Below are 12401 nucleotides of genomic sequence, written 5' to 3' on the forward strand. Positions count from 1 at the left end.
CCCGGCTGCAGGACTAAGTGCTCACTCACAGCCAGACAGAGACAGAGAGGAAACCTCTTGTCAAGTTTCTCTCTGACCTTCAGAGCATCAGCATTTTAACAGATTCACGTCTTCATTGTTTCGCTTCCACACTGGGCTCTGTGTTTTTTTCAGATATCTGTGTCGATGGCAGTCATTCTTCTGAATATCTGATTTTCAGGAAGAAAAAACGTGGCCCCATCAATACTCTCTGTATTGCAGTCGGGCAAGCGTGACGCATGGACACTGACGGGGCGCACACTTCTCGATGAGAAGCTTCATTTTTTGCGGCACAAAGTTAAGGTTATTACAGTGATTTTTTTCTTCTTTTCTTTTTGGTATAGCAGAATTTGTTTGGTTCAAGGATGCTCATCTTAACTTGGAATAGATGCTGTGCTGTGCTGTTTCTCGTCGCTACACTGAAGACGGGGACAAGCCAGGTACCAGAGGTGCGCCCAAAGGCGAATTTAATCAAGCCAGCTCTGCTGGGAGGGACACCTACGCCCGCTACAAACCGCTCCGACACTGTCCACCTCGGGATCACCAAGAAATATAACATCCTTGCGCAGGTAATTTCATTCATTTAATCATCAGGGGGACATACATGAATATGCAATATTGCAATTTGCGCAAAGCCTGCCCGGGTTGAAGGATTATAGCCATGTATTATGAGTGGCAATAATAACTTAACGATTCCAAAAGTAGTGTCCAATAAGTGTAACAAGAAAAAGTATTTTACACTATAAGTGTGCCATTGATCCAGATAAGCGTGCGTAATTGTGCGGTAGGCTACGTCTCCAAAACTGTGCCAGTATCTTGAGGTGTGAGGTAAAATAGCCCAATGCCTTAAAAGAGCTCTCTCACGTGGGAATCGTTATTGGAAATTGCAGGGATTGGACCCCTCATAAACCCTAATTGCCTTTCAGACCTGACGCCACAGTCGGGTGCAGCGCACGTCGACGGTAAATCATTAATGCCAGCAGAAATGTGAGAAAAAGTTAACACTTGGGGTAATTTTCTGTCTGGGTCTTAGTGTCATTAAAGTTGTCCAGACGCTTTCTTGGATTATGAGATTCTTACTGGTGGGCCTCTGAGGGATACTCTTACCGACCACTTAATACCCACTCAAAAAGTTATCAATTCCTGCTGTTTCAACAAAGTGCCACATTACTGTTTGAGAGCAAACATGGGATCACAAATGTTAAACATTTGGCAGGTTTCATTTTGGCAAACGTTAAAAGTTGTGAACATTACAAGTTTGATCAAGTGCAGAATTAGAGCTGTAGATTTGTATTGCTTGGCCAGGAAAGCAAAGTTTGATTTCTCATAAGTAGATAATTTAGTTATTTTTTGAAGAGGAAAACAGATACTTGTGTGGAAAAAAACATGACTCATCAGTCGGACAAACCACTGACAAAAGCCAGCAGTCCTTCATTTCCCATGACCACTAACTCTAAGTTTTAATTGAACATGCTGGAGTCTGATTGTGTTGAGATCAGAGTACCTTTTTGAGCAGCAGAGGGCACTGCCACATCTCCAGCAGCTCACTAAAACAGCTGATCACTCTTGTCCTTGTCTTTTTGCCTGATGGTCTCACCCTTAACTCTTGTTTACATTTGGCCTGCTCAACTGTCTGTAATACCACTTGCAGTAGTGATATTGTCGGATATCTGTGGAGTGCTGAGGGCAGCTCCTTGACATCCAGCTCAGGCAGCAGAATTTCTCCAACCTCAACCTACCCTGCCAGACCTGAATTTGAACGCCTGCTTACATCTTTGCCATTGCAACAATCTGGAGCGGTTTGGGAGAGTGTACTTATTGAAAACAATATCTGTGTGCAGAGACCACCAAAAGTAAAATGTTATGGTGCTGTGTGTCCAAATGAAGATGGCTAATGGCATTTATTGCAGAATGGAATATATATATATATATATATATATATATATATATATATATATATATATATATATATATATACACACACACACACAGAGAGTATATGTTTTTTTTGCTGCCAGGAGGCTTTCCAGAGTTGTAAAGTAACAGCCGCTGGTCAGCCTTGGCCAGATATGGAGCTTGACGGTGGCCAGCAAACGGCATTGACCTTCTGCATCTCATCACACAGTGGCCATTTATGAGCAGAATAAATCACAGATAACAAGTCAGCTCTCTTCACAAGGCTGTAATGGCAAAGTGTGGTGTCTATTTAGTCTAGGAGCGATCACAGGGAGTATATAACTGCAATTACTCTACCTTAGATTTTAAAAATTATAATAAATGCCCTGAAACAGGTTGCATAGCACGAAACAGCCCATTACCGAGTCATTTTCTTTCTGAAGTGGTTCACAGCAGGCACCCCAAAATATGTCCATCGTCGTCTGCAATTGAGAAGTGAATTACTGCTGATTAAAGCTTGGGTGTACATTTGGAAACTCAAATTCTTCCTCCGGCATCTGCATTATGGGAAACCTCCGAGCCAATATCTTCCAAGAAGATTTATGATGAAGGTGTCACGCCGCTGAGTTTGTTACAATTGGTGAGGAAAAGTTGGCAGATTATCACACCTCTGGAGGATGGAGTGCTTGTGAGCTTGCCAGCTATGTGAGTGATAATATCAACAATTCACCACAATGGACACTTTTTTTAACCTTTCTTCGTTTTTTGTTTTTTTTCACCACCTTTTACATGGTGTAAGACAGCTGGTTCCCTTACAGTTAAAGATTAGAATTTCAAGAAATCTCCCCCAAAATCCCCCTCAGTTGTTCACTTTCAAATGTAGCGAATGATTGAGGGAGAGAGTCCAGCCGCCCTGTGGAGACGAGCCGCTGCAGGAAACAAGAGTGCAATTTGGTGTTTTATCCATCAGATTAGAAACACTGCTCAGAGCCTTATTTGACAGCTTAATGTGCTTTTATTTCCTGTAGCTGCTGACATTGTGTGGCACTAAAGCTTACATAAGCCTCATACAAACCAGGGTCAGGTTTTGGCGTTCAATCTTTTCTCGTCGTCTGACCCTTTTCACATCAGTAAATCTAAGAAAACCAAAATGTAGACCGTGACAGCCGGTACTCTTGGGTGGCACTGTTGGCTCCTTGGAAGGGAACCAACAGAAATGGATAGCACGGGCAGGCAGTGCTCACCACTGTAACCTCTGAACCCACAAGGGAACCGACAGCGTGGCGGCATTCATGCGGTACGTGTCTGTAAAACATCAGCAGCCTGTCAGTCAGCCTTAACTAGTAGCTTTAATTAATTTAACACACTTTAACAAGCGATCTCTGAGGGCTCTGCCTATAAAAGTGGAGCCACGTCCTTTCTCTTTCTTTCTCTAACCTAAAATGAACGTTTAGTGATCCTAATGAGCTGAGAAAAGAGGTGCGAGAGCTTGTTAGTGCTCGGCTCAGTTTGTGCTTCAGTCTCTTGTCCTGTGGCTTTTCCGGTCTGTGGGTCCCTCGGGTGCTGTGAGGGCCCTGCACTGGAGCCATTAGGGGTCTCCTGTGGAAACCTTCTTTACTGAATTGGACCTGTCAATGAGAGAGGAGACCCGTGCACCTCTCATTCCACAGGATTACACATTGTAGAGCAGCGCACCGCCTAGATTACCATCAAGAGTTGTTCCGCTTTCCTTTGATAGTCTTTGAAGAGAGCGGTCGTGTACGCTGTCTGTGTGCCTCTCCTCGTGTCCGATGAATAAGATCAACCCAGAATGTATACTTAACTTAAGAAAGGTCTAGTTTTTGGAGACTTTGGGTTCCAGCACTCAAAGGGACGTGCCCATAAACACATGTGTTTTGAGTGATGAAAGACGCTAAGCTGTGTTTGAAGACATGGTTTGTACGAGTGACTTGTGTGCAGCCATCCCTATGTTATCTGATACCGGCTGTCTGTGCTTTCAGGGCATATGAAGTTTGTTTATTCAGTGACATCGTTTATTTGGCTCTGTAAGGCCCCTGCCACTCATTAACACCATTCACAGTGTCAGGTTATTGGCCTGATTTCTAAAGGTCAAGTGCAATCACGACATGGAGCTCAAAAAGCGTGGATGTGTACCAATAGTGTGAAGAATCCTTTACTTTAGCTTTATTGTAGTGTTTTTAATAATCTTTTTGGACTCAGACAAACACAATGGAAGTACATCATTTATGAGCTGCTCTTATTTCTCAGCAGAGTCCCTTCATGTACAAAGAGCAAGGGACGTAATTATTAGAGGGGGTGAGTGGTTCAGAAAAGGGGGAGGATTGCAGTTTTTCCTTTGGTACTGTTTTTGATAGAGCAAGGGAGGCCTGAAATGCATAATTCACTTTTGCAATTTATTTAACACATGCATAAAAAGACAGCATTCACTTGCTCCATGGTTAAAAAAGGTGCGCTTTGACAAATGCAAAAACTGTTCCAAAAACATAATTCTGTTTTTGACGCAACCGCTCTTACGTCCCAAGTTTGGCTCGCTTAGGTTTTGGGAAAGATCAAGATTTGGGATGAAATCAGTACTTTATTGAGGTAAAGGAAACTTCCTCGTCATTGTTACAGGGGGTACACTATTAAACAATGTACCAATATAACACAGAGAGTTATATCATTTTGTACTTGTTGTCGGGAGATGTTGCCATTTTTCAGTCAATAGGACGTTTCTGAAAACACGCTGTCTTGTTTTTTAATGCATTAGAGTGCACTTCTAGCAAATTATATCAGCACTTTGGAATGACTACCAAGGTAAATAAGGGACCCAAAGACCAGAGGAGATGGTTCAAAGCCCTGTACATCCGGCAGTAAATCCCTTGTAGATTGTTGCTCGTGCACATTTAAGGTTCTTCTTCAAAGCCACAATGCTTAACCCACGAGACCCTTAAGCACGAGAGCAGCGCGAGACAGGGCCGGGGGCTTCCCTTATGGCTCTCTGTCTGTCTCTTCCTTTATCATCTCACCAGCATACCAAGAGTATGCAGAGTACACAGTTTGCAACCCGCTTCCTCCGCAGGACCCAAGACTGCGCTTTTATGTGCGAAGGCTGTCGAGGGAAAAATAAGGGAGCAACAGAAAGAAAGATGTGCGATAAATGAGATGCATCCAAATGAAACCCCATCCCTCAGAAGTTGCGTATGAGGCGATTTAAAACATGACTAGATAAGGAGAGATTATCATCCGTGATTTGGGGGTCAGCTTCGTATCATTGGGTTTCAAAGAGCTGTCTAGCGGTTTGAGCCTCGATGGAGGAGGTGAGCCCTGTGCTTCTTCTTCTTCTTCTTCTTCCACCTCGCTCCCCCTCCACATGCACTATACACTGTAATCGATCCAAGCCTCTGGCTAGAAAGACGGATAGGAATCAGAGCAGGTAGTATGAAGTACTGCTGCATGTGGCCCAGCCCATTTATCTTCATATTTAGATAACAGCACATTTTTCATGTCAGAAAAAAAAACTCCCACTGCACTTTCTTTAACTTCTCTTCAGAACATATTTCCCTCCTCAACTGCGATTATTCCATAGTCTATATGGCGATGTAAATATTTCTCTGAACGAGCAGTTGACATAAAGGTAACTCCCTCTTGAACCACAAATACACATTTTTACATTTGTTTATTTAGGGATGAATCAAAGGAGAAACATTACATTAAATAGTGAGCCTTAGAGGTGGTGGTGGGCCTATTGTTGAGGAGAGATCCGGGTTAGCTGTCTTCCTCTTCTTCCAGTCTTTATGCTAAGCTAGGCTAATGCTACCTCTATAACGCATGCATGTGAGAGGTATACATTTTCTCATTTAACTGTCTGCAAGAAAACCAAACTGTCAAACTAGTCCTGTAAGATTATTGTTATTATTATTATTTGTGTGAGGAGCTTAGATTTTAAAGGCTACTCTAGCCATTTATATTGCACGTAATTGTCAATATGCTGGATCTTACGCTTCCCATTGATGCCGTTTATTCAGCATTAGACTCTACCTGCCTGAAAATGCCCATGCCTTTCAAACACCAAGTTTTCTGTTCAGACTCTGTTATAAGAATTCCCCGCATGCCTCAGCCAAGACAGCCCTTAATAACATCACCAGAGTTATTTTTCTCAGATTTGAGTTTCTCCAGAGCCAGAAGACAGTAGCTTCTACAACTGAATAGTTCTCCTTACGACAAGTAAACTTGTCTTCATGTGGACAATTGGTTGGCGTGCCCCTTTGAAGCAAAGCCTTTGAATATTCTGAGAACAGCTCTAAACACAGTAGTAATTAAGAACTATTTGGAATTCATCAAACTTTGTTACTTTCATCAACACATTAAGCATCTGTATTGTGGGAATCTGTCATAATGATGGATGAGGATTCAGTTTAATATTCCTGCTCATTTTTCTACGTCTGTATCATTGCCTCCATGTGTTTCTAGGCTGAAAAGGCAGTATGGCAGTATGGCATCTGTCCAACAAGTCTAATCTCGTTCACTTTCTGGAACAAAAGCACGTTGTCGGGTAACAACTTCCAATGTGCTGAAATATTGATTGTTGAGTTAATTTTATCATGTGGAGTAGATTCATGTGTGCCTGTTCTTTGGGGCATGGCAGTCCCTTCCTGCTGACCTTTATACCCCCAAAAGGAGTTTGCTATTTGTTGTGGCTAAAATGATTTTACTCGGATTCAAACCTCTTTCTTGTTCATTCTCATGTTTATTCTTCCATGTTTGTCAGTGGTAAGCCACACTAAATCAGATCTGTCAGTGCAATGCCAGCTAAATGTGGTTGTGGTGCCCGTGGTGGTGTGCCAGCCAAACATGTTGTTCTAATGTCGTTCTACACTGGACAAAAATGTACAATCCGTCCATATTTTCACTAACCTGCATATTTAAACGTGTCCATCCATCTTAATAACCATTGTGAATCAAAAGAGGCCTAAAATAATATAAAGAAGTGCAGCAATTATTATGTCTTGCCCAACAGATGTGGGCTTAAACCAGAGTAATGATGCTTCCATGTAGCTTTTAAAAATGTACCGCTCTCTTAATGAATTCAGTGCAAATGTCTAACATCATTTAATTTGGATTTGGGAGTTAATTTGATTTGTGAAAACAATTTACGACAACGTCCTTTGCTCCTGCTCCAAGTTTGACGGGGACATGACTTGCATGTGTAGGGAATTAAATCAAGTACCAGTAAATTTTCCCATTGGTGCATACAATTGTTCTGGAAAAAGTAAGCGTGGCTTTAATTGTACTTCTCGCTGCTGTCTTGTGTTTGTCAAGGTGGTCATTTTACTGCACTCATGGAAAAGACACGTTTGTGTGTGTGCTTTGCAGAACAACAGAATATGTCTCAACCTTTCAGTGTAAACACAAAAATACTAAAGCACAAATAATGGTAAATTGACTATGACGGAGTATGATTAGCTACAGTAATTGCCCCACAATTATGTCTATACACTCATTAAGCCTGTGAACACTTTTGGAGAAATTGAGAGAAACTGAAGTGGTCTCTCTTGGTTTGAAAATTGTAACAACTCTATTGTCTGGGACCTGAAACAAATGACCACACAAGTTGGAGAGATGTTAATTCCTACAATATGTTGTCCTATAAAATTGTAGAGAGGTCAACCACAGAAAACAACATATTTCACCACTTACCCCCAATAGTATCATGCCATGCAGAGAGTTTTGGGTTAATTTGCCAATGTTTCAGATCTTTGCATGCTGCTCAGACTTCTTCCACCACATCAATACAGTGATGGTGGATGGCACTAACCTCCAAAATTACATTTGTAAAAATGAACAGCACTGTTTCTTTCCAGAACCAATGATATGTGTAGCTCTCAAACTGTTATTGAGTCAGGTAACCTGTGATTAAATACAACGTGGCTTTTATCTAGAACACTCAATGCTGTTCAAATAAAAGTAAAATGTTCCTAACATGATTAATTGCCTTTAAGTTGGGCTTTAGTTGGGTCTTGTTTTTGGTCGAACTATGTTTTCTTTTCTGGAGATGGAGAGTCTCTCCAAATACCTCCAACCTGAGCATAACATGGGTTTTATTTGGCTTTTTAACTGCTACATTTTAAATTTTGCGACCTGAGGTGCAGGGTGCAACTGTGGTGCGCCGTGTATAGAACGGAATGAGAAGGAATGCAGTTACTGTGTTATGTCTGCGTAAGTTGAGGTTTGCAGGGTTGCGACCAAATAAAATCCACAACGTTCCTTCTCTTTAACGACGGTGTTCTCTACAACACAGCACTCTGATTATCTGGGAGAAATGTTGTGAACATAGCAGATGTCCTTGAGTGGGAGAGAACACACCACCAACAACTGTAAGCCCAATTTAATTAAATTCCCTTGGATGACACATTGGTTTGCCATTACGTTAAGATCCACTGCCCAATAAAAAGGGAGTGTATTAAGGCTTTAGGTATTGAACAGAGTTTGACAGGATCAATGTGGCAATGGGCCATCAGGGCCAGTCTGAATGATGCAATTAAGGGAATGTGTTACTTATGCCACAGCCACGTGTGCGTGTGTGTTTCATATTGTTTTATCCCCCTCAGGCAAATACATCAAAGGCGAATATAAGAGGCAACATTTTCTGTATAATTCGGGTATTTGAGCTTTTGAATCAGACTTGCTTGTGCTTGGCACTGTAAAGCCACAAAGACTACATAAAACATGACTGCACCGTCTGACATGCACCTTTGACGTAATATGAGCAGATGGGCGGAGCAACTGCAACCATATTGGCGCCAACATTGCACTGCAGTGTTTGATTCTAACCGACAACCTTGCACCTACCACATTGTACATGTAGTCTGGTGTCTCCCTGGGTTAGAGCTCTTTAGCCTGTTGAAACTCCACAGGCACCACACATTCCCACTGTGTGTTTTTAGATTCAGGTGTTTAGCTTTGGGGAGAGCTGTTAATTAAGTCTGTTATCAATGAAATGTTGCACTTTACCCACACCTTTTGTCAAGTAAAACTATTAAAGTGTGCTTTTTCATTGCATGATTTTTTATAAAGCGAGTCAGATTAATTGAGTAAACATATATATTTCCTCAGCAGGTGTATCCATGCAGCAATGATAAGGAGTGCAGCGTGGGAAGCTACTGCCACAGCCCTCAGCAAGCTCCCTCTCGCTGCCTCACCTGCCGCAGGAGGAAGAAGCGCTGCCATCGAGATGCCATGTGCTGTCCTGGGAACCGATGCAGTAACTGTATGTGTCTGACACAAACACTTTTCATTACATGCCAGTTTCAGTTATGTTGTGACTGCAGGACTCAATTCAGAAATTTGATTTCTTGCCTAATGCAGACATTCTGGGAAAAAATGACTTGTACAGTGTTTAGCCCAGAGAGTTGGTGAAGTAGCCAGTACATTTAAATAATGTTCAACACATGCTTTCAGACAGAATCCTATTTTGTAACTGTTTTCAATTGATGCCAAAAGTTTAGAAATCAGTGGTCACAGTTTGTTCAGCGGCTTTGTGGAAATATTTCTTGGTTTTTATTGACATAGTTTACCAACACGTTTGCAGTTAGTTCCACTGAATCAGAATCAGCTTTATTGGCCATGTGTGTCTACACATACATGGAATTTGACTGCAGTTTCACGCAGCTCTCATCGTACATATATACATATTATATACAATAAACAAGACATTAAAGACAACAGAGACAAAAGACCATTAAAGACAACAGAGTAGTCAGAGTACTGTAAAGCCTAATTTAGCATTCACTAAGCTCCTGCCACATTGATCAGATATTTTAACTTGTTGACCACCAGGTCTTACGTTGGCTTGTTTCTTGACAAAGTAAATTTGCTATGGTTTTCTGTCATGTTTGATCTCTTCTTTATTCTGTCTGCAGATATGTGTGTCCCTATCTCTGAGAGTGTGCTCTCACCTCACATCTCAGCTTTAGACGAGCATAATAAACTCTCCACCAAAGACCACAGCTGGAGGAAGAGTGGGAAGGCCCATGCTAAGCATTCTCTCAAAGGTGAGATTATGTTTAAAACATGTCCACTGGAAACCGTGCCCTCTGTAAACACTGTCACTGTTGTTTTGTTTCTCAGCTTTCCTGCTGTCGATGGCAGACTCGCTCTGTTGTTCACTGTCTGCATGTCCTACAGAGTTCATGGGCGACGCCAATCCACAAACTATGTTGATAATTACCCCTCTGCTCATGTGTCAGTGTCTGTGAGCCTAAAGCACAGCATGGGGAGCCTAGCAGAAACCACAATGCCCTGCTGTTTCTGCACCTACATAAAGCCATGCAAACCCTGTCATTGACAGCACACACACTTGTGCGATATACAAGTGAAAACCACAGAATGCAGGTTTGGCATGATTATAACTAATAACTCCCTGAGCCCCCTGCTTAGTGTTCATGTCACCCGATTTAAGTCAATGTAAGGGCTTATCCATAAAGCAATTCGTTTAATGAGACACTTAAATTACTCAACTCTAAATGCACCCTCAAGACAGCATGGCTGCAATGCTAAAATCAATATGAAAATAGCAGCACTACTTAAAGTTGCTATAAATAAGGCCATTTACTTTTATTTGTGCTTCACTCACTCCCTCTCCTTAAACATTTTGTAATATAATGGCCTTATGTCTGTATAAAAATCCACCAAGCGTCCGTGGTGTTGAAGCAATGAACAAGCAGTCAGGCTTAGCGGTCCATCACGCTGATGCTTGGAACTTGAAAATAACTTCTCAGCAAAGTGTGGTTTTGTCAGCAATACAGGGCAACTGGTTTGAAGGATGAAGCTTTTGGCAGAAGGTTATACACATTCAAAAACTGTAGGACTAAATTACACTAATTATGCATTCATGAGAGCAATGCTCACATCCTGCCAAGAATATCAGACTCGGACCAGATGGGACAGTATGGTTAATATACAGAATAAGCAAATTGTTTTCTTGATTTATGTTGAAAGCTTCATGCTTTTCTTTGGTCTCTGACATGGCCACATATAATGCAATCTGAATTGAAACGTGAAGAAAGGGTTGAATAAACTTATCCGTATGGAAAACATAACAGCTTAATGAGCAATAATTGTACATTTCCTGTGCTTTATTTAACCAAAGCCCTATACAGCGAAACTGCAAGATGCTGGATGATTTATAATGTCATGCAGGTCTTTCATGTCTCTCATGAAGCATTTGGTTCTGGTTTTTATTCTGAGCAGACAATATGTCAACTCCATATACTGTTTGTAGAGGTGTTGCTCGCTGGTTGCCCACTGATCCGCCCTGTTTCGTGTCCTCCTCTGTTAGGGCACGAGGGTGACCCTTGCCTGCGCTCGTCTGATTGCTCGGAGGGCTACTGCTGCGCCCGCCATTTCTGGACCAAAATCTGCAAGCCGGTGCTGAGGCAGGGAGAGGTGTGCACCAAGCAGAGGAAGAAAGGCTCTCACGGCCTGGAAATCTTTCAGCGCTGTGACTGTGCCAAGGGCCTTTCCTGCAAGGTGTGGAAAGACGCCACCTCCTCGTCCAAGTCTAGGCTCCACATGTGCCAGAAGATCTGAAGCCGGGGCAGCTGCTTTCGGCATCGAGGCCTCTGTCTCCATCTGCCAGGGAAAGATCTTTAAAGGATGGGTTGTGGCTGTATTGAAAAGGAGTAAAAGACAAAGACTAAAAGAGAAAGAAAAGACTGTGTGGGTTTAAGCTCCCTATCTGGAGAGTGAGTGGGATTGCTTTACGGAGTTTGCTGTGAGTGGTCCATCCCTGCACCTTCACACACACACACACACACACACACACACACACACACACACACACACACACACACACACACACACACACACACACACACACACCTCATGGGTCACAGATTCAATGATCTTTTTAGATATTGTTGTTACATTCAGGGAGCCACAGAGTTAGCCAGTATATGCTGTGATAGGTGTGAACCTTTTCGAGAAGGAGACAACAGACATAGGAGTCTTTTATCAAGCCTCAACTTATAACAATAAGACAGATAGACTATTTATAGACAAGCCATATGTTTACTGCATAGTACATTCTTTACCAAACCCCAAAGTCAAAGATCTGATGTGTGTAATCCTGTGTTTCATTACTGGCTCTGCCATGACTTGTTATCTGTTGTGTTAGATTTCTATATTTCACTCGACTTGGTGTTTGTTTTAAGTATGGAGGAATTCAGCTATTGTGATGCAAAACCTTATACCATCAGTAACAATGTCCAGACCCACAAAATACCAGTTATATCATGTGAGGAACATATTCCATACACTGTTCACTCCAGAGCTTGACTTGTGTAACAGCATCCTGAGACTTCAATAATACTCTTAAACCAAAGAATGAATGAATATATACATCAGAGTGATGAGTTTCATCTGGGACATTAGCTTCCTGCCCGATTTTCAGCCACAAGAAGAGAGATAAAGTATTGTGTTCGTTG

The 12401-nt window shown here is 42.0% G+C and overlaps 1 protein-coding gene across 1 annotated transcript; it reads left to right on the forward strand.

Moving 5' to 3' along the window:
- Window positions 1–383: 383 nt before the first annotated feature.
- Window positions 384–11505, forward strand: dkk2 (dickkopf WNT signaling pathway inhibitor 2; the record flags this gene model as incomplete). Its single annotated transcript, XM_079219879.1, has 4 exons — window positions 384–587; window positions 9034–9184; window positions 9837–9968; window positions 11255–11505. 4 exons carry the CDS (start codon window positions 384–386, stop codon window positions 11503–11505), a joined length of 738 nt encoding a protein of 245 aa, XP_079076005.1.
- Window positions 11506–12401: the final 896 nt, after the last annotated feature.

Source organism: Taurulus bubalis (genome assembly GCF_910589615.1).
Source record: "Taurulus bubalis genome assembly, chromosome: 6".
NCBI lineage: Eukaryota > Metazoa > Chordata > Actinopteri > Perciformes > Cottidae > Taurulus > Taurulus bubalis.